General features: G+C 53.9%; 2 protein-coding genes across 14 annotated transcripts in view; one reads left to right on the forward strand and one right to left on the reverse strand.

Annotated features, from left to right (window-relative positions):
• The window catches only part of NECAB2 (N-terminal EF-hand calcium binding protein 2), a 46,892-nt gene extending 23,449 nt beyond the window's left edge, over positions 1 to 23,443 (forward strand). For 3 of the 9 annotated variants that reach the window (XM_078357861.1, XM_078357860.1, XM_035282734.3), the window contains 7 exons: positions 2,101 to 2,219; positions 2,401 to 2,480; positions 5,686 to 5,739; positions 6,335 to 6,438; positions 8,453 to 8,530; positions 9,588 to 9,679; positions 22,258 to 23,443. In XM_078357861.1, the coding sequence (XP_078213987.1) occupies positions 2,101 to 2,219; positions 2,401 to 2,480; positions 5,686 to 5,739; positions 6,335 to 6,438; positions 8,453 to 8,530; positions 9,588 to 9,679; positions 22,258 to 22,490 (760 nt within the window). In that variant the 3' untranslated portion in view covers positions 22,491 to 23,443. Of the gene's footprint in view, positions 1 to 2,100; positions 2,220 to 2,400; positions 2,481 to 5,685; positions 5,740 to 6,334; positions 6,439 to 8,452; positions 8,531 to 9,587; positions 9,680 to 10,166; positions 10,651 to 12,332; positions 12,548 to 13,747; positions 14,039 to 22,257 lie in introns of those variants that run through there. The other 6 variants (XM_078357862.1, XM_008986288.5, XM_078357857.1 and 3 more) reach the window with 5 other exon arrangements.
• SLC38A8 (solute carrier family 38 member 8) overlaps positions 10,165 to 27,332 on the reverse strand; it is a 37,900-nt gene continuing 20,732 nt past the window's right edge. For 2 of the 5 annotated variants that reach the window (XM_002761222.6, XM_035282736.3), the window contains exons 8-11: positions 25,455 to 25,602; positions 24,842 to 25,050; positions 22,239 to 22,290; positions 17,909 to 18,111 (exon numbers count right to left, since the gene is read on the reverse strand). In XM_002761222.6, the coding sequence (XP_002761268.1) occupies positions 18,018 to 18,111; positions 22,239 to 22,290; positions 24,842 to 25,050; positions 25,455 to 25,602 (503 nt within the window). In that variant the 3' untranslated portion in view covers positions 17,909 to 18,017. Of the gene's footprint in view, positions 18,112 to 21,434; positions 21,749 to 22,238; positions 22,291 to 24,841; positions 25,051 to 25,454; positions 25,603 to 27,332 lie in introns of all 5 variants that reach the window. The other 3 variants (XR_008478114.2, XR_013530234.1, XM_078357863.1) reach the window with 3 other exon arrangements.

Here is a 27,332-nt window from a genome sequence, read left to right on the forward strand (position 1 = left end):
TCGTTGGGAGGACTGAAAGAGACGTGAAAGTGCAGTGGTTTTCTCTCAGTATGTGGTCTTGTGTTTGTGTGCTTGGAACCATGGGAACGCATCTGGGGTCTCCTCTTAGGTGGTGGATGCTGTGTTAGGGCTGGGACCTGGTATTTAGAGAGGAGCGGTGTTCTGGCTTAGCAGTCCCAGCCCCCTGCGGACCATGAGCATCCCCACTCCCATTTGCTACCCCGAGTTGAGATAAACCCCTCTTTGCCCAGTTCTTCCCAGAACAGCTGATGTGCTTGGCACAAAGAAGAAAAAGAGAAAATGCAAACAGATGTGGGCACGGCCAGGTGTCGGCACCCAAGCTCGATTGAGCCTTGAATATTCCAGGCAGAGAGGCACATGAGGACCAGGATGTTGGTTTGTTGGGGGGATGGGCACGGGTTTGATTGTGTATTTCTTTGTGGGCGAAGAGCTGGTCCCAATCAGATTGTGAAGGGCACTCTGAGACACCGTTTCCAGAATGAGCTGGCTCTGAGCTCTTGCTGTTGAATCACCTGAGAAAAGTACAGATTCCCAGACTCCTGGCCGTACCCACTGGTTAGAATCCCTGGGGCTGCAGCGCAGAGCTCTGCATCTGTCATCAGTCTTGTGCTTCTTGGTTCCCTAGAATTAGCAGCCATCACTCTGAAAGCTGAGACTTAGATTTTCTTGGTTTTCTGTTACTGTCTTGATGAAAAACTTGCTGTTTTTATCCTGCCGCGGATCAGATAGAATTGCTGCCCGGTGTTCAGAGCTGACTTCCCACACCGGGCCAGGTCCATCACGTGTTAGCACTTCCACCCACTGCCCCTCCAGTGGGACCTTACTTGGGGATGTTGTTGGAAGGGGTGGCATGTCATTATCGGGGATACCTCTGCTCCACACATGCTCCTCCCTCAAACCTCCCTAAATCTCAGCCAGTTTGATTCTAGGCTGTGGGTCCCTGAGGAGTATCCTCTCTCAGCCCTGGGACAGTCTCCCAGGATGTCACCTCCAGCACAGGCTACTGGCTCAGACCCCACTGCCCAGGAGCCCTGAGGAACCCGTCATGGTCTGAGGGACACATTTAATTTCCTGCTGGTTTATAGAAAAGCCATGATTGACACCACAAAGCCTCTGCCGGTCTCCCACCTCCCAAGGCAGGAGTCTAGTTTGCTCCCTCGGCATGGGGGAGAGCCGGGCTAAGTGTTCAAGGTTCACAAGAGACAAATTCCACAATGCACCAAGACCATGGTGTCCAGAGACCAGGGGGGTGTGGGGGCTGTGCACAGGGCTCTGTGTGTGTCGTGTGTGTGTGTGTGTGTGGTGGGTGGGGGGTGTCTGTGTTTCTGTATGTCTGCAGGGAGCTTTCCAGCATCCTTGTGCACAGGAGGATGTGGTCATTCACTGAGCATTGTTTGAGTCTCTATGATGTGCCAGTCACAGTCCCTCCTGTGTGCTGGGCACAGTGCAAGGTGAGCAGTGTGTGTGTCTGTGTGTCTGCCTCTGGCTAGCTGTGCCTGTCAGGGCATGCAGGGGTGTGTGCAGATCAGCATGCTCAGGAGTAGGGGTGACCAGGGCTAGGAGATGGGGCCAGGCTCAGGTCAGGATAACAGTTGCTATCTGGTTACATCCCCCACTCAGTGTCTCTTTAGTTCTGGCTTTTATGTGTGTGTGTTGGATGAGAGTCTTGAAAGCAGGTCCCCCACCCTAAAGGGCACCAAACACCAAACTGGGCTTCTCATGAGGGAGGAGGGGGAGTTGGTTCCTCCACAGCCTGGGGTCTACAGGTGCCTGGAAGCTGAGTTATTAGGGTTGGGGTGGGTGCCTGGCTCAGCCTCTCCCTGGAACTGAATCTCCTGGGGAAAAGGCCTGGGCCGTGGGTCCCTGAATGGAGCTGAATTCAAATCGCAGCTCTGCCCCAGCTAGCTGCGTGGCCCTGGCTGAGTTGCCTGCTAGAGGAACCTCATTTTCTCCTCTGCCAAAACAAAGGCCATGGGGCAAGCCCCATGCACGGGTCAGCTCACTGTTGGTGCTTAATAAATGCTTGTTGAAGCTGCTAGAAGTGGTCAGGGTCTGTGTGTTCTCCCATTCAAACTGCAGACAGACCCACAGCAAACCCAGCCACGGTGTGGCACAGACCTGGTGTGGAAGCCCCACTCCCCGCTCTGCCCCCAACCACAAGCTGATGGCCACAGAACAAGGCAGGAGTCTTCCATCTGGTGAGAGAAAGCGGGGGCCCTGGTGGGGATACTGGCCGGGGGCTCTGAGAGTCCTTTGACGGGGACTGGGGAGATGAGGGGCAACTTTGAGGCCCCTGGAGGGGCTGGGTGCTTCCGGCTTCCCCCCGAAGCCCTCATCCTGTCCACCACCGCAGTCTGAGTGTCTCTTTCTCTTCCTCAGCCGCTGAGGATGCAAAGGAAGAGGGCCTGGAAGCTCAGATCAGCCGCCTGGCAGAGCTGATTGGAAGGCTGGAGAGCAAGGTAAGCCCTGGGCAGACCCCAGCCTCTGTTCCTCACAGCCCCCAAGGGGGTGCAGAGTTAGGCCTGGGCAAAAGTCTGTGCCGCAGAGGGGCCAGGGAGCCGTGGAAAAGACATCCCATGGGTGGGGCATGGAGATGCGGAGGACGAAGCTACTAAGGATTAAACCCCAGGGAATGCAGCAGCTGTTCAGGCTGAAGGAGGGCGGGCACCTGGGGAGAGGGGGTGTTGGGGGGCTGGGCAGGCTGGCAGGCAGCAGGAGCAGCTCCAGGGGCAGAGCAGGGTCAGCAGGGTCGAGTCTCGGCTGCAAGGCCCTAGCTTCAAAGGGGACTTGGCTCTAAGGTGGCTGGAGCAGGTGTTGGCCAAGAGGCAGCCCTGGGACCAAAGGGAGACGTGGTGATTCGGGAGAGATTTGAACCAAGGAAGGAAGTGACCAGCCGGAGCAAAGTTTTTTCTTTTTTTTCTTTTCTTTTCTTTTTTTTTTTTTTGAGGTGGAGTCTCACTCTGTCACCCAGGCTGGAGTGCAGTGGCTGTGATTTGGGCTCGCTGCAAACCCCGCCTCCCGGGTTCAAGCGATTCTCCTGCCTCAGCCTCCTGAGTACCTGGGACTACAGGTGCATGCCACCATGCCCGGCTAATTTTTTGTATTTCTAGTAGAGATGGGGTTTCGCCGTGTTATCCAGGATGGTCTCCATCTCCTGACCTTGTGATCCCCTTACCTCGGCCTCCCAAAGCGCTGGGATTACAGGCCTGAGCCACCGCACCCGGCAGAAGCAATGTATGAAGTGTGAAATGGGACATCCACGGGTGTTAGAAAATAACAGACCTTACAGAGGGCGTTTTCAGAGAGTGTTTCATTCGGGGCAGAGTGCTCACTGGGTGGAAAGAAAAGTTTGTCTTAGGGCCTGCAGACAGATGGGCTCAGTATCGGTCAGAATTCTGGTTGTGCCACTTCATAGCTGTGTGGCCTTGGGCCAGGGACTTGTCTTCTTTGAGGCTCAGATTCTTCGTCTGATAATGAAGAAAATAACCTGGAACACGGGACCCCTCCCTCACAGGGGTGTCTCGGGATGAACTGAAATGGTATCTCGGTGGTTTAGCACAGAGCCCAGTGCCATAGTTTGCATTTAATAGTAGCAACGGTAGCAATGATTCAGAGGCATTTCGTTACCAAAACCTATCTGCGTGCACACACCGCGCCCGCACACCCGCAGGAGCCAAGGTCGCCGAGCTCTCAGAAGCCTGGGATTGAGGTGCTTTATGTTTCTCCTACTTTTCCGTGTTTTTTAACACCCTTTGCAAAGGGTATTGCTGCTTTTAGTTGGGGGTTTGTTCTGAGGAATTCATGGGGGCAGGAACAAGGGGCTCTGCACACTGGCGGAGGCAGAGGCTGACGTGCAGCGAAGTCCGAGGGAGGAAGCTGGAACTTCCCCCCTGCAGGGATGAGGCCAAGGTGGGGTTACCCCTTTCTCTGAGCCGACTGTGGAACGGCTAGGAGGGGACCCCGTGGCCCGGTTGTCATAACAACTCTGCAGGCGCCTCGGCAGGGAGACTCTTTGAAGCTTATTTTTAGTGCCCTGGTCGCCCTAACAACCAGGCTGGCTGGTAACCACGGAGTACCTGGGTGTCCTGGAGACAGGGTGGGACCTGGCCCTCCTCCCCAGCCTCTAATTGGCCCGGGCCGTGAGCAGGAGCCAATCTGTGCCTGGTTTCAGGCCCCGCCCTTCACCTGCTAACCTGAGACTCCTCTCAGCTAAAAGGATGGAGATCCTAGGGGCAGCTGGCTGGGAGCAGAACAGGGCAGATACGTGGGCCATATTGCCTCTCCTCATTCTCCTGTGGCTCTTCCAGCCTCAGCTGTAGGAGCCCACATGTATGCTAAAACCATGGAAACAGCCTTGTTCCTGCCATGCGCACACCTTCACTTACAAAAGTGTGTTTATGCCGTGTACTCCCGAGAAGGCAATACCCTTTCCAGGATCAGCTACTACAGGGCCCAGGGGAAACTGAGCACACAAGGCCCCTCGCTCAGACCTTTAAAACGTCATGGCGGTGACTGCACAGACTCACCCACATGCTGCTGTGTTCCTTACTAGCCAGTGTGCCTCTCCTGTGCCCTGTGTGACTCCTAGAGAGCCTGTCCTCCTGGAGGATGGACGGAGATGGGATTGGTGGTGGTGGGTAGTGGGGTACCCAGGTTTCTTTTATTTTTGGAGGGAGAGTCTTGCTTTTGTTGCCCAGGCTGGAGTGCAGTGGTGCAGTCTCGGCTCACTGCAACCTCTACCTTCCAGGTTCAAGAGATTGTCCTGCCTCAGCCCCCAGAGTAGCTGAGATGACAGGTATGTGCCACCACGCCTGGCTAATTTTTGTATTTTTAGTAGAGACAGGTTTCACCATGTTGGCTAGGCTGGTCTCGAACTCCTAACCTCAGGTGATCCATCTGCCTCGGCCTCCCAAAGTGCTGGAATCACAGGTGTGAGCCCCCACGCCTGGCCAATGGGATACCCAGGTTAAAGGAAACAGCATGATCCTGTGTGTCAGGCAGAGACACTGCATTCAGACCCACGCCCGGACATGGACACGGCTCTCTTGCCTTCAGAGCTAGGGTTCTCTGCTGTGACATAGTGACTGCTGATCATCTGGGAGGGCTCAGCCCTGTGTAGATACCAGGCGCTGGTGAGCAGAGCGGATGTGGTTCCTGAAGACTGGAGCTTACAGTGGGGCAGCACCTGCCCCAGGGAGTCTGGAAGATTGAACATGTATTTGTAAAGCATCTAGCTCAGATGCCAGAGAAGGCCAGAGAGAACAGGTCATCCCATTAGATCCCTGAGGTGCTGGGGGTTAGGATTTGGGGTGAGTTGTAAGTTACAGGGAGTCTAAGAGCTGCTGCTCCTGATTGTAGCAAACCCGAGCATCTCGGACTTGGGCCTCTGCGGTCCCCGTTGCTTCCTCCTCCAAGCCATCCTCGCCCCAGCGATGTGTTCAGAACCCCCATTGTGCCCTCTGCAGGGGGTCACCTGTGCCTACCAATGTCCCCAGATGCCAGGGCCAGAGGGAGTCTGCCCCTGCCTAGAGTTGGTCTCCCAGCCCTGCATAGCAGGGCCAGGCCCCCAGCAGCTCCCTGCAGCCCCAGTAATCCTAGAGTTCCTGGCAGCTGGGGTAGAGGGTGTCCCTGGCTGCGGCCTGACTGTGAGCCACCCTGTTTCAGGCACTGTGGTTTGACCTGCAGCAGCGCCTCTCGGACGAAGATGGCACCAACATGGTGAGGCCCCTTCCCCTGCCTCTCCTGGGATTGCATCCCTGTGCAAGTCAGGATTGCCTGGATCCATGGGGCTCGATGCCCCAGCCCCCGGCCCTGCCTGGGACCACCATCAGGGGAAATGTAGCCCCAGCACTTGTCCCCCAGACCCTGCCCTGGCCCGAAGCCACCCCCGACTCCAGGGGCGTTCCTTAAGGTCCCTGGTCTTTGATCAAAAAAAGTTTGGTCTAGAGCAAAGTGGCCAGCAGGACAGTGATGTCAAAATGCTGAGTCCGTCAGTTCCAAATTCTTCTGGTCCGTGGATGTGTTGTGTCTCAGGGCCCCGGAGGCCTTGCAGCAGCTGTGGCCATGGCTGGGGCCCCTGCAATCACCCTCGTCTGTTTTCCCCATTTGTGGGGGCTACTTCTGCTGCCGGCCTCCTGGCTTCTAGTCCTTTTGTACCCTATTTTTAGTCCATTCATATGCTAAGAATGAAAATTGTGGGAGGGTTATTTTTTTCACCGAGGGAGGGAGGTCATGGGGGCTGGATGGGTCTTCAGGGAGGAGGCCTGCCAGGGAGCCCCACACTGACTCCTGTTGTGGCTGGTGGTACCTGCAGCTGGTCCGGCAGGAGATGGCTGTGTGCCCCGAGCAGCTGAGTGAGTTCCTGGATTCCCTGCGACAGTATCTGCGGGGCACTGCGGGAGAGCAGAGCTGCTTCCAGTAAGTAAGCCACGAGGTGTGGTGGGATGGTGGCAGGGAGCTCTGCCTGGCAGTGGAGGGACGGGGTGGGACGAGCCTTACCCCTAGATACGAGTCGCACCCCAGGAACACGCATAGCTGGGTGCATAAGAGCTGGGTTCAGGTCTTTACTCAGGTTCCTCCCAGCCACGCAAAGGTGGCAGGTGCCTTCATCTCTCCAGCCTCAGCCTACACATCTGTAAAGGGTGCCACCCCCAGACTCCTTGCTGGGTTATCACGGGTGGAGACAGATATCAAGTGTGAAAGGCTCCAGCCGTGTCTGGTGTGCCGTGTGCGCTCGGTGTCTCTCAAGCATCGCTGCACACTTTTCACAAGGTGCAAAATGTAGTATGTGCTCAGCTAACAACCAAGGAAGGAGAGTAGGTGAGGGGAATGCCCAAGAAACGTAGCCACCATTTTCTCCCTCCTCCCCACTGGTCAGGGCTGAGAAATCCAGGGTCGGGGAAGAGGCTGTCCCTCAACTTCCCGTTCATCCCCCGGGCTGATGTAGCTCCTTGGTAAAGCTAAACCATGTGACATGGCCAGAGCGGAGGCCTCTACAGCAGGCAACAGCCCTTCGTTCTGGTCAGTAGGGGTTTCCAAAGAACATGAGGCCCAGGTGCTCCTCCCCATCTCTACGGCAAGGCTCTGCCTTGCTCCCCTGCAAGCCTCGTTCATTCACCCTTTTGGGGGCATGGCTGTGAACCAGGCAGGCCAGGTCTTGCACAGGGGTCTTCCTGGGCCGCAGGTGCACTGAGGCCTGCCTACGTGGCAGCAGCCGGAGTGCGGCTGTTGCAGAGACACGGGGTGGCCACCAGGGGCTGTGCTTGAGTAAGTAGCCCAGGCTAGCGGGCAGGACATGGTCTTTCCTCCTTTATGTGAAGAAGTGTGGGGCCAGGGCAAGGCAGGGCCACCCAGATGGACGGTGGAGGGGAGGTAGGGTGGCCAGAGAGACTCGGCTTCAGAGCCTCCGTAGGGGACAGTGCCGTTTGTTGAGTTGGCAAGTCTGGAGTGGCAGAGGCAGGCACGGGGCACCTAAAGCCAGGCGTGTGCTGGCCGCAGGAGGGATTCCAGCCTGGCATCCTCCCCCTTTATAGTCACTTGGGCCTTGCACAGAGGAGCCGGGAGTGGCAGGCAGGATCTGAGGGTTTACAATGAGGGGCGTGCTGTACCCGGGGTTCCACAGGTGGGACTAAGGACGGGGCTGCTGCAGCAGCGTGGAGTTGTTTCCAGGATTTAGAGAGAGGAGGATCAGGAGGAAGATGTTTTGATTTTTAAAGCTAGGGCTTTATTTATTTAGTGATAGTCTTGCTCTGGCACCCAGCCTGGAGGGCTATGATGGAATCTGTCTCCTGAGTACAAGCAATTCTCCTGCCTCAGCCTCTGGTGGAGCTGGGATTACAGGCATGTACCACCAATTTTTTTTTAGAGACTGGTTGTACCACGTTGGTAAGGCTGGTCTTGAACTTCTGGCCTCAAGTGATCCACCTGCCTTGACCCCCAAAGTGCTGGGATTACTGATGAGAGCCATCATCACATGGGGCTAACTGGTTTTGTTTAAATAAATATTTCAGCTGGCACAATGGCTTAATTTGCAATCCTAGCACTTGGGGAAGTCACGGTGTGTGGATTGTTTGAGTCTAAGAGTTCAAGATCAGCCTGGGGAACAGACTCCATCTTTATGAAGACAGTTTTTGAATTTGCCAGGCCTAGAGTCCCAGCTACCTCTGAGGCTGAAGTGGGATCCTGCCCCTGCTCTCCAGCTTGGGCAACAGGCTGAAAAGAAAGCAAAGTCCCTTTCTTCTGATCCTGGAAGCTCTTGTTGGTGACCCCAACCCCCTGAGTCTTAGGGCATCTCAGAGCTGGGCTCTAGGGTCACGATGAGGAGGAAGAAAGGTTGAAGGCAGCCATTGGGTCTGGGGTCCTCAGGGTCCTGGAAGGGAGCAGTGGGGGGGAGGGCACGCTTAAGTACAGGCTTTCCCGTCTCATATTGCAGCATCGCTGCCGTGAGGCTCTCAGACGGCTTTACCTTTGTTGTCTACGAGTTCTGGGAGACGGAGGAAGAGTGGAAGAGGTGAGTGTGGCAGGCGATGGGGAAGCCCGGGTGGGGGATGGCCGGCTGCCCGGGCCCCTCTCCTGGAGCCAAGCAGCCCAGTCCAGCACGCAGAGTCACAAGGCATCTCCCAACGCAAACGCATGTCTATTCACTCCTCTGCACGTAGGAGTCCTCGGGGGGATAGTAAAACCCCCCAGTGCACCCAGTTGGGCTCTTTAAATGCAGGTGCCCAGGGAGCCCAGCTGAGGATCTACCCCCCCACAGCTGCTGCCTTGGGGTGTTGAGAAAACTGCTGGGCTAAGGGTTGAAATCCCATTCCCGGCCCCATCCAGGTCAGGCGCCCTCCCGATTCTCCCCATTTCCTCCCTGCCCATCCCTGGGGCTGCCTTATTTAATACCATGTGGAGGGAGGGCTCGACACAGAAGGTAATCCAGGCCCCAGGTGATCTGCAGTGCCAGCGATGAACCTCCCCTCCAGCTCAGTGGGTGGGGGATGGTAGAGGAAGTCATCAGCTCTGATGGGTTTTGGGGTCCTATGTGCTGCTCAGAGAACACAGCTAGGGCCGCTTGTTCCCTCCCTGGATAGACTTGTTTCTCACATGCTGGACCTCACAGGCAGGAAGAGGGATCAGGGAGAAGCTCATGCCCCTGCTACCTGCTTCCCCGGTAAACACTCAGGGTTTGCTGACAAATTGAGGACCCCGGTGGGAGCAGGGGCATCTCCTCCCTGTCTGTACTTCAGGGACTCATAAAATGAGGGCCTGAAACCCTTCCCAGCTTTCATGTTGTCATCTGTCCTGGGTAGAGGTGGCCCCACTCCTCCTAGGGTAAAGTCAGAGTGAGGGGCGCTGTGCACTCATGAGCGGGGTACCTGCAGCACCTGCAAGGCTCACAGGGGCAAGAAAATCTCCCTACCTACCCCAGAGATACCCACATTCAGCCTCCCTTCTTACAAATGCTCTGAGTCTAAAGATTCCCCCCACGATGATGGATAAGGTCCTGCTCCTGGGCACAGCAAGCATCAACGGGCTCCACTCCCGGACCCCCTTGACTAACTTGCGTCCCTGGGTGGCAGGCACCTGCAGAGCCCCGTGTGCAAGGCGTTCCGGCATGTCAAGGTGGACACGCTAAGCCAGCCCGAGGCCCTCTCCAGGATCTCAGTGCCAGGTAGGAGACGAAGGCCTAGAACCACTGTGGCCACCTGCGTAGAGAGAACGGGAAACAGCACCAGAGGCTGCCCCTGCCGACTGCAGCCTTCCCTGCTTGCTGCTGGGAGGACCTGTGGGTCACTGCTAGGTGTGCAGAGAGCCCTGAGGGAGGACAGCGTCCAGGTCACAGACAGCTCTGAGGGGCCCCACCTGCAGCAGCTGTGGATGCCAGAGCTTCCCCTGGAGCACGTCCAGCCAGACTGAATGTGCCTTCCCGGGACTGTAGTTCACACCCGGGTGACCAGTGAGCACCCGTGCACCATGGCCAGCCCTAGCAGAGCTCTGAGTTGCCAGACGCAGGAAGGGCTTTTCTGCCTTGCAGCTACCAGGGAAGCAGATGTTTCCCCAGGGAGCTGGGGAGGGAGACATACCAGCACCTGCCCTTCCAGATGAGCACCACCAGCTAGGAGGCTGCTCAGTGCTCTACCGTCTCTCTCTCCTTCTAGCTGCCTGGTGTACAGTGGGACGGGACTGACCGCCTCCCAGAGGCCCCTTCTTCTTGTAAAGGTCATCCCCTGTTTACTAGAAACTTTGGTGCAGAAGTTGTCTTTCCAATGTATCCTCCACAAAAAGGTGTTTCCCTGCTGGGAAGGGAAGGCCTCCCCCGCCCCCCAGCTGAGCTGGCAGAGCAGCACCTATGTTGCCAGGGTCCTGCTGCAGCAAAAGGTGGTCAGTGACAGGGGCGGCTTCCTGGAGCCAGCATCCCACCTCCTGATCTCCCCCCGCCCCTCAAAGAGCCACGCATGACCCATGCTCACCATGCCCTGCCTTCGGCCTTCCTCATGTCCTCATGGTCAGGACTCAGTGCTGCCCTCTTCAGTGCCATTCTTCTACCTGGTAGGAGCCACGACCCTGTAGTACCCAACCTAGCCAGGCAGCCACCACGGGGCCCAGGCACCAAATAAACCCTGGTTGGGAAGGGCGGTGTGCTATGTCTGTTTCCTGGTTGACAGTGGTGGGGGGTAGGGCCGTGTGAAACCTTCAAGTACCCACAGCCTCAGGGACACTTTAACCAATGGGCTAATTCCTATTCTGTAGCTCCCAGGGCACCACAACCACCCTCAGGACCCAAAGCACTGGGCACAGCTGTCACAGGGTGAATGACAGCCACAAACCAGCAAAGGAAGGGGCTGCACTGAAGTCTCCCAGCTTCAACAGGGACAGAAGCTCACCAAGCAGGGATGCGTTCCCCCGTCTTACTGGGCTGTGGTGACGTAGACAGGGCTGACACCCACAGAGCTAACACCTCCTAGCTCAAGGCCCCCCCATAAATCACATGGCGTGACACTCTAAGAGCCTGTGACTCCTTCCCTGCACGCATTAGCCATTCAACAAAGCAGGAGCCCATGACTGTCAACTGGAAATAATGTCTTCAGTCTTATTCTGGAAGCTTTGTAACTTCTTCCTATTTCTCAGGCCTGGTTAGCAGGAAAAGTTAGACACGGCCAGGTACAGTGGCTCATGCCTGTAATCCCAGCACTTTGGGAGACCGAGGTGGGTAGACCACTTGACGTCAGGAGTTTGAGACCAGCCTGACCAAAACAGAGAAACCTCGTTTCTACTAAACATAAAAATTAGCCAGGTATGGTGGCAGGTGCTTGTAGTCCCAGCCATGCAGGAAGCTGAGGCAGAAAAATTGCTTGAACCTGCGAGGCGGAGGCTGCAATGACCCAAGATCACGCCACTTAACCCTAGGCAACAGAGCAAGACTGTCTCAGAAAAAAAGACACACAAAAGTTCAAAGGGCAAGTAGAGAGTGGTGGGTCTCCTCCTAAGACCAGGCAGAGCCAAGCATTGCAGGCCCGGGACACAGGTGGGAGCTGCAGGGTGCAGGACCCAGAAGGGGTACCTTTCTACCTCCTGCCCCAAGCCTGGGGGAGCACAGAGGGCTGGCCAGTGACACGGTGATTATTAACACTGTCAACTGCCCATTGAAGTCCCCGACACACTGGGCCACCTGAGGTTGCCTGGAGCCCTGAAATCCCTGCACCCATGGTGGGTCCCTCCCTCTTGGGTTCTACCATCTCCTTGCAGCTGGACACTGCATACCAGCAAAACACAATGCAGGCTTGTAGGAAGCGAAAAAGATTTCAGCAACCTTCTACACATCTCCAAGCTGAACGTTCTGTAGCAGCCTCTCAGGGCCCCTGTTTCCTCATCTGTAACAGGCAGAGAAGCCCCCCCTCCCCTCCCCCACAACCAAGGATCAAGAGCTTCACTGCCTGGCACATGAGAGCAGCACAGACCCGGACTCTGCTGCCCTGCCCACTGCAAGGCTGGTACATTCCCAGCCAGCTCGACTATTTGAAGAGTAACATTCTCAAGGCCTAAGGCTTTCTGGGGTACAGCTGGGGAACACCCTTTGGCTGGGCATGCCCCACTCCCACAAGTCATGCCTGCCCACCCTCTGTGGGATGGGCATCTCTGCTGATTACACCAAGTGTGTACTGAACACCTTCAGGGCCCCCTCAGAAGCTTAGTGGGCAGCAGTGGGCTCCGACAAAAACACGTTTCAACCCTACAAGCTCTAAGAGCTCCCACTTAATTCACACTTTAGAGCCTGGCACAGTCAAGCACTTGGCAGGCACTATCTCGCTCCATGCTCTGGGCAGGTGTGGAGACAGAGAGGGCAAGTAACTCACCAGAGGTCACACAGCAAGTAAGCGGCTCAAGTCAGATCCAAACCCAGAGTCCTGTGCCCAACCGCGCCTACCACATAGCATCAACCCACAAGGAAGAACGGCTTCGGATTAACCCGGTAAGATCACCATCGGTCTCTCCAATCGCTAGTGCTGGAATTACCATATCCCATCAATTCCACTTCTAGGGATATACTCTACCCAAAAGAATGGGAAAAGGCATCAAAACCACTCAGCCCATGAACTCCTAACAGCACTATTCATAACAGCCAAAAAGTGGAAATGAGCTAAATACTCAGCTGTCGATGATACATCAGCAAATGCCCTCTCTCCAGACAGCAGCCTCAGTGACTAACACCATGCTGAGTGAAGGCAGGCAGGACAGTGTGTCATAGTCCACTTACATGAAGCGTCCAGAATATGCAAGTCCATGCAGACAGAAAGCACAGGGTGGCTGCCTCTGTGGGATCGGGGAGAGGGAAACGGTAAGGCATGGCTCACAGGTAGGGGCTCTCCTCAGGATGGAATGTTCTAGAATTAGATGGAAGTGACAGAGACACAGCATTGTGAATGGTCTAAAGGCCACTGAATCCTACACCTTAAGATGGTTTAATCCGACACCTTAAGAATCTCTAATCACTCTCAAACCAGTTCACCACCTGCATTTAGGTGGTAGAGCTGCATACTCACTGGGCCCAGTTCAAAGCTGCCACTGTCCCTGGGAGGCATCTGCGTGTAGGCGGCACCTCCTGAGGCGCTTGGGGCCAGCAGTTCCCTGGGCTGGGCCCCCGCACCAAGGGAAAGGGGTCTCCCTACAGCCCACCACTCAGAGCAGAAGCACAAGGCATCTGCGCTACATTTTTTGGTGGTTTTTTCTTTTGGGACTGTCGCTCTGTCACCCAGGCTAGAGTGCCGGGGCTGTTGCTTCTGACTCTCCCCTGACACACAGTACAGCTGTCACCCTGGGCCAGGAGCTGCCACAGGACACGTTCTGTGTCGTGGGCTTTGCAAAGACCTCAGCTCAGACTGACAGCCATTCTGCGAGGGAGGGGCTGTCCACAGCTTCATTTTAGACACCGACATAAAGGTGTGAACTGGAAGGCTGGAGTTCATCCAGAGGAAGGGTGCAGAAGCTGAGCAGAGCACAGGCAGGGACCTCCCCGGAAAACAAGGTCTGCTCAGAGCGCAAACAGGCTTTGCCGAGGATACACAGCCGGTAAGTGGCAGGCAGAGTCAAGTCATCTGCCAGACCCAGAGCCCGTGTGCTGGAAGCCCTACGCACTGCCACCTGGCCCCTGAGGACATCTGGGTAGAACCTGACATCCCAGCTTCTGCCACTGTGACTGCGTGAGGCTGGGTTAATTGCCTTGCATTATGATAATTTGCAGAGTGTCATGTGACGATCACATCTACCTGTCACAGAATGGAGATGGAAGCCTTTGAGATACTCAGTCACCCCTTAAAGAGCACCGCCATCACCTCTTAGCATTTAGTGCCAGTCCACTTGCCTCCTGAGCTGCTTTCCTGCTTTGGGACAAGTCCTCACCTCCTCATACTTCCCTTTTCCCCTTGGCTCCCAGGAAACTTGGGTACCCCTCGGCAATCACAACCTGGGTCTTCCAGGAATAAAGGTACTGTTGCTTGGGTCTCCACCGTGCGTGAGGTATCCCATCACCTACTCCAGATACGTGATCGCCTTCATCCCTCACACGAGACCTGCTTCGTACAGAGTAAGCCTGCTCTTTTGCTGGTAGGGCAACCGATTCTGCAAAAAGGTTCACACACTGCCCAAAGCTTTGAGATAGCAAATGGCAGAGCCAGTGTTCAAATCCAACAGTCCAACTCCAAAGCTGCTTCACACACAGCCTTCTGAGGGCATGACTCACCCTGCTGCACGGTCACATTCCAGCACTCTCCATGAATGGTCCTAGCACAGCCCCAGCCTTCCTGGCCCAGGGCCACAGAGCCTTTCAGAAAGCAGACAGGTATAAGTAATAAACGAATGACTCTTCAGCCTCACCTCTCACTCCAGGGTGATAAATTCTCCATTACAGCAATCTAGGCTCAGTGCAGTGGCTCATGCCTGTAATTACAACACTCTGGGAGGGCCATGCGGTAGGATCGCTTGAGGCTGGGAGTCCATGACCAGCCTAGGCAAACGTAAGACCCTGACTCTACAACGAATTACAAAAATTAGCCGGGCATGGTGGTGCACACCTGTGGTCCTAGCTACTTGGGAGACTAAAGTGGAAGGACTGCTTGAGCCCAGGAGTTGGAGGCTGCAGTGAGCAGTGATAGTGCCACTGCACTGAGCCTGAGTGACACAGTGATACCTCTCTCAAAAAAAAAAAAAAACAAAAAAAAAAAACCAGGCCTGGCATGGTGGCTCACACCTGTAATCCCAGCACTTTGAAAGTTCGAGGCAAATGGATCACCTCAGGTCTGGAGTCTGAGACCAGCCTCGCTAACATGGTGAAACCCCGTCTCTACTAAACATACAAAAATTAGCCGGGCATGGCGGATGCCTGTAATCCCAAGCTGAGGCAGAAGAATCGCTTGAACCTGGACAGTAAGGTTGCCGTGAGCCAAGATCGTGCTACTACACTCCAACCTGGTCAACAGAGTGAGACTCCGAGACTCTACCAAGAAATAAAAATAAATAGTTCGATCTGCCTGCACGTGTCACAATTCCCAAGGCCCTTGCCTGGGAAGATGCTGTGGCCTTGGAACACAGCGTGTGGCAGGTCATGCTGGGCTTGGTCAGAGATGGAAGGAGGGTCCTGGGTACCCTCCCAACACCCCCACAGGGTTAGAGTCTACACCCGCAGCCTCACTTCACCATCCCCCAGCAGCCAGGCTGCAGGAGCCCCAGGGCCAGGCACCTACTCCCACACCCTGCCCCTGCCATCTGCCCCCCAACTCTGGCGCCTCCTCACCATGGCGTGTAGAGTGGGAAGAAAAGGAATTTAACATCAAATCACTTCTGATCTGATCTCTGTACCTTGCAGGACAAGTGGCCTCGATTTTTCCAAGCCTCAGTTGCCTAACCTGTAAAATGGGCACGTCTGTAAGCATTACACTAAGTCAAAGGAGGCAGACACAAAGGACCACAGACACATGAGACTGTTCAGAGGGCCACCCATTAACAGGCAAACCCAGAGACAGCACAGGTGCACAACTGCTGGGGGCCCAGGGAGGGAGAAATGGGGAGTGACTGCTAACGGGCACTCAGTGTCTTCTGGAGGGTGACAAAACAGACTGGAATTTGTGGGGCAGCTGCACAGCTCTGAGTATATTAAAAACCACTGTATTTTATACTTAACAGAAGTGAATTTTTTGGCCAGGCGCAGTGGTTCACGCCTGTGATTCCAGCACATTGGGAGGCCGAGGTGGGCGGATCACCTGAGGTCAGGAGTTCGAGACCAGCCGGACCAACATGGAGAAACTCCGTCTCTACTAAAAATATGTAATTAGCCGGGCATGGTGGTGCATGCCTGTAATCCCAGCTACTCAGGAGGCTGAGGCAGGAGAATCACTTGAACCCAGGAGGCGGAGGTTGTGGTGAGCTGAGATCGCACCATTGCACTGCAGCTTGGGCAACAGGAGCAAAACTCCTTCTCAAAAAAAAAAAAAAAAAAGCCTGAGTTTATGGTATACAACTTCTATCTCAATTTTTGAAAATTCATACATGTGGACAAGCTGAAGAAAACATGGACCTGTCACCGCCAGCCTTGCACGGTCACCTACGTGACACCATGTGACAGCAGGAAGGGCCTGGCCTACTGCCTACCCTGACGGAGGTATCCTCAAATGTCAGTCCCACCCTCCCCTGGCTCTGGCACTGCTGGCTTCTAGGAGGACGTCCCAAAGCAGAGGAGCATGGCCTGAACTGAATCAACCAACGACGGGATCTTCCCAGGGCCTGTGCAGGGTCAATGCCAGGGAGGACGCAAGGAAGCAGCTGGGTCCCTGTCTGCCTCTCTGCACCCTGCCCTCCTCTCCGCTGTTGAGACAGAGTCTCGCTCTGTCACCAGGCTGGAGTGCAGTAGCACAATCTCAGCTCATTGCAACCTCCACCTCTTGGGTTCAAGCAATTGTCCTGCCTCAGCCTCCCTCGTAGCTGAGCTCACAGGTATCTACCAACATGCCAGGCTAATTTTTGTGGGTTTTTTTGTTTTTGTTTTGAGATGGAGTTTTGCTGTCACCCAGGCTGGAGTGCAATGGCACGATCTTGGCTCACTGCAACCTCAGCCTCCTGGGTTCAAGCGATTCTCCTGCCTCAGCTTCCTGAGTAGCTGGGATTACAGGCATGTGCCACCACGCCCAGCTAATTTTTGTATTTGTAGTAGAGACGGGGTTTCACTATGTTGATCAGGATGGTCTCGATCTCTTGGCCTTCCAAAGTGCTGGGATTACAGGTGTGAGCCACCGCGCCTGGCCAATTTTTGTATTTTTAGTAGAGACAGGGTTTCACCATGTTGGCCAGGCTGGTCTCAAACTCCTGACCTCAAGTGATCTGCCCACCTCAGCCTCCCAAAGTGCTGGGATTACAGGTATGAGGCACCACGCCCGGCCTCCTCCTCTTTACCCAGGCCCTGCAGTAGACCTTTTGTCTTCGCTCGCTCTCTGCTACCAGTGTGACTCATCCTAGAATTGGGGTGGCCACTGGGGAGAACTGCCCAGCAAACAGTCCACTGGGCTTCCATGCCCTTCATGTCCAGCTGGTGGGAGGGAAAGTGCAGTTTCCTTGGGCTCATCCACCCTCTGTGGGCATGGGCCAAGTGCATGGCAGTGTGGGCTGTTCCAGGCATGCATCTCCCTGGGCCTCTCACAGTCAAGGGCAGGATTTGGGCATTTGCTGTGTCCTGGGCCAAAGGACCACTGAGTCCATCACCACTGCCAGCCATGCCTCCTCCCATTCCCTTCTGGGCTCCTGCCCCTGTGCAGTAGCCTCGTCTTGACACCCTTGGTCCTGACACTACAAAGCATAGGTATCTGGGTCTAAGCCCCTAGCTCCCTTTTATGGGTTGAATTTTGTCTCCTAGAAACATCAGTTGAAGTTGAACCCTTGCAACCTATGAACATAACCTTATTTGGAAATTGCATCTTTCTGGATACTAATTAGTTAATATGACATGCAATCAAGTTCAGATGAAATCATACTAAATAACGGGGTGGGAGGAGCTCCCTTAATGATGGGGATCTTCGTTAGAGAGGGATGAGAACACAGAGGGGACGGTCATATGAAGACAAGAGCAGATACTAGAGAGATGCAGCCACAAGCCAAGGAGTGCCAGCCACCCCTGGAATGTGCGAAGGACAGGAGGGAGCCTCCCCTAGAGCCCACAGAGGGGAGCATGGCCCTAAGGACACATGATTTCAGACTTCTGGCCCCCAGAACTGTGATGCAATAAGTGTCTGTCGTTTTAAGCCACCAATATGTGGCTGTGGTCATTTATCACAGTGGCAATAAGAACTTTCCTCACCTTGGTACAAGAAACCCTTCGAACCAGCACAGCCCAATGAGCAGCCCAAGGAGGCAGAAGGCATCAGTCCCTCCAGCATCTTTATGTTGAAAAGAAATCACATTGGTCTCCTGACTGCACACACAGCCACATGGATGGGGTCAGCCCCTTCCCGGCCTGGGCTGAATACCCATCAAATCATCTCCCAGACCGCTGCCACTGTGCTCTGTCCGAAGATGAAGGTGCCGACCAGCACAGAGACCACTCCCCAGACCTCCAGGCAGCACCTGCCAAGTCAGTAAACCTGTGTCAGGATTTTTGCACAAATAAGCCACACACACAGAGAGAATTTACTATGTAAAGTCCAATAGGGTCATCAATTTGGAAAAAAAATTCAGAATATTCCTAGTTACATGTAGGGATGGGCTTCTAAGGCAGTGGGAGGCAAAGTACCCAGGCAATTTTTTTTTTTTTTTTTTTTTTTGAGGTGGAGTCTGGCTTTGTCCCCCATGCTAGAGTGCAGTGGTGGGATCTCAGCTCACTACAACCTCAGCCTCCCAGGTTCAAGCAATTCTCCCACCTCAGCCTCCTGAGTAACTGGGACTACAGGTGCACACCACAATGCTGAGCCAATTTTTAGTAGAGACAAGGTTTCACCATGTTTGCTAGGCTGGTCTCGAACTCCTGACCTCAAGTGATCTGCTCACCTCAGCTTCCCAAAGTGCTGGGATTACAAGCGTGAGCCACCGTTCCTCACCCCAATCAATTTTTTTTTTGAGACGGAGTTTTGCTCTTGTTAACCCAGGCTGGAGTGCAATGGCACGATCTTGGCTCACCACAACCTCCGCCTCCTGGGTTGAGGCCATTTTCCTGCCTCAGCCTCCTGAGTAGCTGGGATTACAGGCACGCGCCACCATGCCCAGCTAATTTTTTGTATTTTTAGTAGAGACGGGGTTTCACCATGTTGACCAGGGTGGTCTCAATCTCTTGGCCTCATGATCTGCCCGCCTCGGCCTCCCAAAGTGCTGGGATTACAGGCTTGAGCCACCGCACCCGGCCCCCAATCAATTTTTAAAAGCCCTCCAACCCCACCTGTTACTTCACAACCTCATTTCTCCCCAGTATTTTATCAAAGAAAAAGACATGAGGGCTGGGCTCGGTGGCTCACGCCTACAGCCCCAGCACTTTGGGAGGCTGAGGCGGGTAAATTCACCTGAGATCAGGAGTTCAAAAGCAGCCTGGGCAACATGGTGAAACCCCATCTCTACTAAACACACGTACACACACACCAATTAGCTGGGCATGGTAGCACACACCTATAATCCCAGCTACTCAGGAGGCTGAGGCAGGAGAGATGCTTGAACTTGGGAGGTGGAGAGTGTAGTGAGCCGAGATGGCGCCACTGCACTACAGCTTGGATGACTGAGCAAGACTCCATCTCAAATTAAAAAAAAATTAGGAGGAGGAAAGGAAAAGACAAGGAGAGAGGGGAGACCACACTGCTTTGAAAGTTCCCCATCCTCCCTCAGCCTCTGATGAAACCCCATGAAAGTGAAGGAGAAGACGCAAGCTGTAAATCACACACCATCTTAGAGGGGTAGGGGAGGAGGACGCAGGAGGCAGAGGTGGCTGGGACTGGCAGCCACCAAGGCCACATTTGCGAGCTTCATAATGTAACCAGAGACAGGGCAGATGACGAGGTCAGAGCGTTAACAAGATTCCCACAAAATGGCAGGGCCGCTAGAGATATTTCTGGCCCCATTAACAAAGGCCAGAAGGAGGGGTTGTCACGGAAGGAACATTTCTAACCAGGCAGTATCTCAGCACAGCGGTTAAATGCCGCAAACATCCATTCATCTTCGGGGGGACTCTGAGGCCAATGTGCCCGTGGGCTGTGGCACTCCTGGGGAGGCACTGATATATTAGAAGGGCCTAATGCAGGTTTAGCAATGAAAGTATCTTGAGAGCTCATCAGTAAGAACTGTGGTGAGCGGGGATCAAGGGACAAAACAAAAGCATGAAGACTCCGAAGGGCGCCCCAGGAACGGGCAGCTTAGAGGGTTGCCAGACATCAGGAGTCTAGTTCAAAACCCCAGGCAGCTTTAGAAACATCCAGAAAGACTGCTCTCAATCTGCAGCCGGGCGTGGTGGCTCACACCTGTAATCCCAGCACTTTGGGAGGCCAAGGTAGGTGGATCGCCTGACGTCAGGAGTTCCATACCAACCTGGCCAACGTAGTGAAACCCCGTCTCTACTAAAAATGCAAAAATTAGCTGGGTGTGGTTGTGGGTGCCTGCAATCCCACTGTAATCCCAGCTACTCGAGGGGAGAACTGCTTGAACCTGGGAGGCGGAGGTTGCAGTGAGCTGAGATTGCGCCACTGCACTCCAGCCTGGGCAACAGAGCAAGACTCCATCTCAAAAACAAAAACAAAAAACAAAGCAAAACAAAAACTGCTCTTGATCCAGAAGAAACTGAGCCAGGCCTGCTCCTTTGGAAAAACCAAGCTTGGGCTCCATGGGGCTAGAGGGATGAGGGATACAGGGAAGAGATGAGGGATACAGGGAAGAGATGAGGGATACAGGGAAGAGATGAGGGATACAGGGAAGAGATGAGATGAGGGATACAGGGGAGAGACCTAGAGCTGGGCTCCACATTCACAGTTGCTGTCATTTCAGATAATAATCTCTGATGGGGCCGGGCGCGGTGGCTCACGCCTGTGATCCCAGCACTTTGGGAGGCTGAGGCGGGTGGATCACGAGGTCAACAGATCGAGACCATCCTGGTCAACATGGTGAAACCCCCTCTCTACTAAAAATTACAAAAAATTAGCTGGGTACAGTGGCGCGTGCCAGGATTACTCGGGAGGCTGAGGCAGGAGAATTGCCTGAACCCAGGGGTGGAGGTTGCGGTGAGCCGAGATCATGCCATTGCACTCCAGCCTGGGTAACAAGAGCGAAACTCCGTCTCAAAAAAAAAAAGAATAATCTCTGATGGTGAAGGCTGGCCCCCACAATTCATGTCCACCCAGAACCTGTGTTTGTGAGCTCGTCTGGAAGCTGAGTCTTACAGATGTCATTAAGTGAAAGATCTTGAGAGAAGAGGCAGTCTAGATTTAGGGAAGGCACTCAATCCGATGGTAGGTATCCTTATAAAAGAAGGCAGCCAGGTGTGGTGGTAGGTGTCTGTGGTCCCAGCCACTCGGGAGGCTGAGGCACAAGGATCTCTTGAGCTCAGCAGGTGGAGGTTGTAGTAAGCCATGATTTGATTATACCACATTACTCCAACCTGAGCCACAGAGAAAGACCATCTCTCAAAAAATAAAATAAATAAAAGCAGAGGGATATTTGAGATGCAGAGACACAGGGAGAAGACGAGATAGAGAATCAGAGGCTGGAGTGGTGTAGCCACAGGCTGAGGAGCACCTGCGGCCACCAGAAGCTGAGGATCCTTCAGACAGTCCAGCCCTGCCCACACCCTCACATCACACTCCTGGCTCCAGAGCTGGGAGAAAATTCACTCCTGTTGCTTTAAGCCTCCCCACTCCCATGCCCCAGTTTGTGGTAATTTGTTACAATGACCCGAGAAAACTAATACAGCATCTCTTTACCTGCCTCAGCCTCAGTTTCCACATCTGTGGAATGGGAGGGAGTCACAGAGACCCTCAGGCTCCCCAGGGCCGTCAGAGAAAGGGTGTATCAGTCACGCACACATTGTCTTTTTCAGTGGGTCAGACTCAGCAGCTCAGTGGCAAAGTACAGAGGCTCCTCAGTCGTGTCTGGTCCACAGGGATAACTTGTCAAATAAAGATCCAAATTCTCTCATCTCAAGAGCATGGTATGCAACACAAGTGGGTAGCACAGCGCCTGGGAGCCAGGGGCCTGGGTTATATCATAGCGCTGTCCTCCTGGCCTGCCTCCTCATCTGCAGGATGGAGACATCCAGGTATGGGGGAAAGGCAAACATGTAAATGGACCTAACACAGTGCCTAACAAAGAAGCCTCCAACAGCGACCTGCTGCTGTGATGATAGAACACATTGTTTGGTATCTGACCAGCCATGGTGCCTCTCTAACTCACCCTGCACCCTGACTCTGCCCTGGATTCAAGCCAGGTAGCAAAGGAGGGTGCAGATGTACCACTGGGTGCTTCCAGAGGCTGGAATCTACATGAAATCCCAAGCACAGCCCCCGGAGCAGAAGCGAAGAGCCTTGCAGGACCCGGGGTCACTGGCCTGGGTTCCCCTCCTGGCTCAGATGCCCTCATAATGTGTGGACAGAGACTCTCTCCCTGTGGTGCAGATTTCTCAACTGCAGGACGAGGAGGGTGGAAAATAGGATCTCCAGGGTCCCTCAAGCATTCTTAATCTGATCCAGGGCACACTCAGATTGCCACCTTATCTTAGGGACACTTACTTGACTCTCGGTCCCACAGGCTCGACGCCCATTGCGCAGATGAGGCACAAACCTGCAAAGAACACACGGTCACCCCCAGCTCTTCATCATCAAGCCCAAAGCAACCAAGAAGTCCTGGGAGCAGCCCTCAGGGACACAGAAGGCCAGCAAGGCGTCTGCCCACAGGCGCCCATGCTCAGGCCCCCTGGTGAGGCAACGCAGTGGAACTGGAAGGAAAGATGGGGCTGGAGTCCCAGCTCAACATGCCCCTAGTGACTTGGCCAGAGGTCTGGCTACAACTGGCTTCCCAAAGCCTTGTCTTTCAGGCAACCTTGATAACACCCCCTCCACGGCAGGGTCTGCAAGAAGACGGTCAGGGGCCATGCCTGACACCTAAGTGCTCAGTAACTGGCAGCTACCCCGATTTTATTTTTAATGGGTCTGCTGGGATTCAAGACGTGTAGCTCAGCCTAAAGCTCCCGTGGGATCCTCTCATCCCAAACCTGTCCTGGGCAGTCCTTCCCAACAGAAAATAGCCAGAGCTACAACCAGGTACCTGGTTACAGAATCAGAACCTAATCGAGAATCCCAGACCAGGGAACTCGGGAGAAAACCACGTGGCCACACCCTCACCTCTGAGAAACTTCACCCAGAGCCTGAGGGAGGAGCCATGTAGCCACACCCCCAGCCCTGAAAGCCCCACCCAGAGTCTGAGGCAGGTGCTGTGGTCACACCCCTTATCTCTGAAAGCTCCACCCAGAACCTGAAGTAGAGTGGGTGGCTGCTCTCCTACCCTCCCTTCTCTTCTCCAGTTTTTATCCCTTAATCCCAGTAAATGCCAATTTACAGGAGCTAGGGCAGGCAGGGTTAGAGTCTCAAGGCACTACATCAAAGACAACCCCTGAATTCACCTGCTAAGAACTCATTTTTCATACTTCACACATCAGTTGGCCTCTTCGATAACCAAGGTTTCTCTGTGGCCCTCAGTTCTTCCATCCTGGCTACTGAAGAAGCTGTCATCACCCACTTACCTGGGACCCTGAACAATGTTTCATTTCCCCATTAGAGATTTGGAAAACCGGTTAGAGCCTCTCCCGAGCTTTCTGTAAGTTTCACCAATGGGCACCTACTTCTCTGTTTAACACAAGGGCTGCATTAGATGTTTGGGGATACCCGGCTAAGGGTACCCAAGCTCAATGTCTGCTTAACATGGTTCCTCTCACGGCTGAATGACAGGGTCCACTCATGGAAAAAGCACTGAGGGAGGCTGGACTCTGTGCTCAGCACTTGCTGTGCGTGGGGTCCTGCACCCACCCTGGCGGATCTGGGGTCTCTGTTCTGGGCCCCACTGCAGTGTTCCTCCTTCCTCTGGAGGAAGCATCCCCCTAGCCCCAGTCCTGCTGGCTTCTCCTCCTCAGGTAACGCTTGGGCTGTTGTAAACTGGAACAGCTCCCCATCGCACACTAACTCTGGAAAGGGTTCATAAGAAACCATCCTCTGCAGCAACAGTGTTTGCCTCCAGGGCTCGGGGGCCGGGAAGGAGGGAGACATTGGAGGGGGTCTTCAGCCCAGTGACTTTCCCATATACAATTTTCTTTTTAATAAAACAAAATCCTTCAGCAAGAGGCAGGAGCGGTAGCATGGACAGAGCTGTACGGCTGACCCTCAGCCCTGCTGCACACTAGCTTGGCCTCTGGAGGGGCTCAGGGCCTCGGTCTTCCCCTCTGTGGAATGGGACGATAAAGGTTCGTCCGTCAAGGATGTCCATCAAGTACTCTATTAGTCTGTTCTCATGCTGCTAATCAAGACCTACCAGAGACTAGGTAATTTTTTCTTTTCTTTTTGAGATGGAGTTTCATTTTTGTTGTCCAGGCTGGAGTGCAATGGCACAATCTTGGCTCACTGCAAACTCTGCCTCCTGAGTTCAAGAGATTCTGCTGCCTAAGCTTCCCAAGTAGCTGGAATTACAGACGTGTCACCATGCCCGGCTAACTTTTTATTTTTAGTAGAGTTGATGTTTCTCCATGTTGATCAGGCTGGTCTTGAACTATCATCCCCAGGTGATCCACTGGCCTCGGCCTGGAATTACAGGCATGAGCCACCGCGCCCAGCCAGAGACTAGGTAATTTATAGAGGAAAGAGTTTTAATGGACTCACAGTTCCACATGCCTGGGGAGGCCTCAATCATGGTGGAACTCGAAGAGCAGTCTCATGTCTTACATGGCAGCAGGCAAGAGAGCTTGTGGAGGGGAACTATCCTTTATACAACCATCAGATCTCATGAGACTTATTCACTACCAGAACAGCGTGGGGGGAACCACCCCCATGATTCAACTATCTCTGCCTTGCCCTACCCTTCACACATGGGGATTATTACACTTCAAGGCTAGAGTTGTTTGGGAAAACAGCCAAACCATATCAAGGGCTACTCAGATGTTTAATGAGTAAGGGAAGGTATGTAAACCCTGAGCCTGGCTCAACAAGCAGAGCACCTACATGGAACCTTAATCCTACACATATGTGGCTCCCACCTCCCTGAACCATTACCTCCAACACTGGGAGTCCCCACAGAGGTGAGCAGGGAAGGAGGAGCAGGCAGGAAGCCTGGAAACCAGGGTTCTCACCTGGGAAGATGAAGATAAAGAAGGAACTGACGCCTCCGATGATGCTAACGATCTCGCTGAGGTCGGGTATAAACAGCGCCATGGAGAGTGTCACGGTGACCCAGAGGATGGTCAGCGGCATCCGGACCCACAGCCCCGAGGGGTCAGTCAGGGCCCTGGGCCCCCGCGCCCCCCAGCAGCTCCTCTTCCAGAAGTCCTGCATCACCGACCTAGAGGCCACACCCAAGACAGACACATGGGCATCCCAGAGACACCAGCCTGCACCTGCCAGCTGCCTCCCCCAGTCCTCCAGGAGTGTCCTGACACAGCTCCTGTTCCACACTCTAGCCCTTATTCCCCAGGGAACCTTGCCAACCCTCAGCAGTTCTGCCACCATCAGGCAGCCCATGAAGCAGAGGATGAAGCTCGTGGACTTGAGTTCAAGTCCTGGCTGGGACGCACACTCACGAGGTGACGTGGCAGAATCTACCTAAATCCTGTGTCCGTTTCCTTCTCTCTACAATGGAGAGGATGACAGTCCCACAGCTGTGTAGCCCACACTTGGCACATGCTTAATCACAGCACATGTCAGCAGACCCTGCTGACTGCTGCCCCCCACTGAGCCAGGCCTCACCTGCCCAGGAAAAGCACGATGGGGTAGACAGTTACGATGGAGACAGCAAAAAGAACCCGGGCCACAATTATGACTGTGTTGTTGCCTGGGTAGGACATCAAGACATCAGCAGAAACTTCTGTCCTAAAGGTCAGGAAGCCATAAACCCCTGAAGGTGGGAAAGGATGGAAGCCAGAGTGGATTAGAAGAACGCCAAGCCCTCCCCCACCAACAGACCAGTATCTCCTGGCTTTATCCCCTAAGGTTTTCCTTAGTGAAGGTTTTCCTTCACTTAATTAAATGAATTTATTCAGGTCCAGTGCAGCAGGTTCTAGAGGGATAGCCCAAAGCTTTCCTGTCCTAAGCCTACACATGACTTAGCTCCATGGATTGAAAACTCCTGCAGACAAATCCACCACTTATCCTTCTTTCCAATTGCTCACAGAGCTGGTGCACGGAGCTTACCCATAGAGCGTATGTTGACTAGAAACACAGAGCACTTTGAAAAATACAAACACACCTCCCATGCCATGTCCATCTCACTCCTACGACAGCTAAAGAAAGCAGCTTGCTGTACACCCATTTCCAAATGGGGAAAACCAAGAGCGTCAGCGATTGCCTGGATTCACACAGCTAGCTTTGGTGGGCTGAGGACTAGAACGAGTCCCGCTGCCCCAACAGGGTGATGCTGCTTCTGTCACCGCAGGTTACCTGCCCTGTCCTGAGACATCTGCCTCTGACTAAGAGCCATCTCCCTTTCAGCTTCTCTCCAAGCCCTTTCTGAGAGGTCCTATGGCCCTGGCCCTGGGAACAGCTGGAGGTGACACTCAGTCACTGAGTCACACCCTCTGACCCAAGGGCTGCCGGCTGATGGGACCTCCTCTGCTGGGGAAGAAGTCACCCAGCAAGCTGCCTGGGTAACCACAATATCTTCATCCATTTTCTGCTGCTTAGAACAGAATACCTGAAACTGGGCAGTTCATAAAGAAATGTATTTCCTACAGTTTTGGAAGGCTGAAAAGTCCAAGACTGAGTGCCCACACCTGGTGAGGGCCTTGCCAATGGGGACTATCTTCAGAGTCCCAAGACAATACAAAGCATTGCATAGCAAGGAGGGTGAGCTCTGACTCCTTAAAGGAGGGGGACTGCCTCTTCGGATAAAGTCACCCGTGCCATGCCCATGATAGCCCATTAGTCCTCTAACCCATTAATCCATTAAGCCCCTGCCCCATGCCTGCCTCTTATATGGGCTCTTTAGCTGAACCTAGAAACTAAATCGACACCAGACAATCAAAGCAATGGGAGAAAAGCTTACAGATCTTCTCAATTTTCCATGTCCATGGCATCTTCACAAGAGAGTGATGTCTGAAGATGCAACCAAAGTGAGAAGCGTTAATACTTTTTAGACAAAAAGATAAATCTGACAAGGAAGGACAGGACAAAGGGGATCTGGTCAGGGGCACTGAGTTTCTAAGGGAGCCATTGGGAGATAGTTGGGGTTGGTATAAAAGGAGCAGAAGCTAAGGGCTAATTAAGTGAATTTATTCAGGTCCAGTGCAGCCTGAAATCTCGCTTCCAGTGCTGAGGACTATTTTCTCATCCTGGTATGAGGAGGGCACCACCCGCCACCCAGAGGAATCTTTATGGCTTGATGCCTGCAGAAAGAGACAAGTCAGGTAACCCTTTCTGCAATTAGTTTCTCCAATATTTTCAACCCAAAATAATCAATGTACCAATGTGGCATGTTACCAGGTGGCGCATCCTTCACCACAAATGGATTAATCTGTTCATGAGAGCAGAGTTCTCATGACTTGACAGCTTCCTAAAGGTCCCACCTCTCGATACGACCACACTGGCAATTACATTTCAACATGGGTTGTGGAGGGGACAGAGAATCAA

Source organism: Callithrix jacchus, chromosome 20, assembly GCF_049354715.1.
Source record: "Callithrix jacchus isolate 240 chromosome 20, calJac240_pri, whole genome shotgun sequence".
Lineage (NCBI taxonomy): Eukaryota > Metazoa > Chordata > Mammalia > Primates > Cebidae > Callithrix > Callithrix jacchus.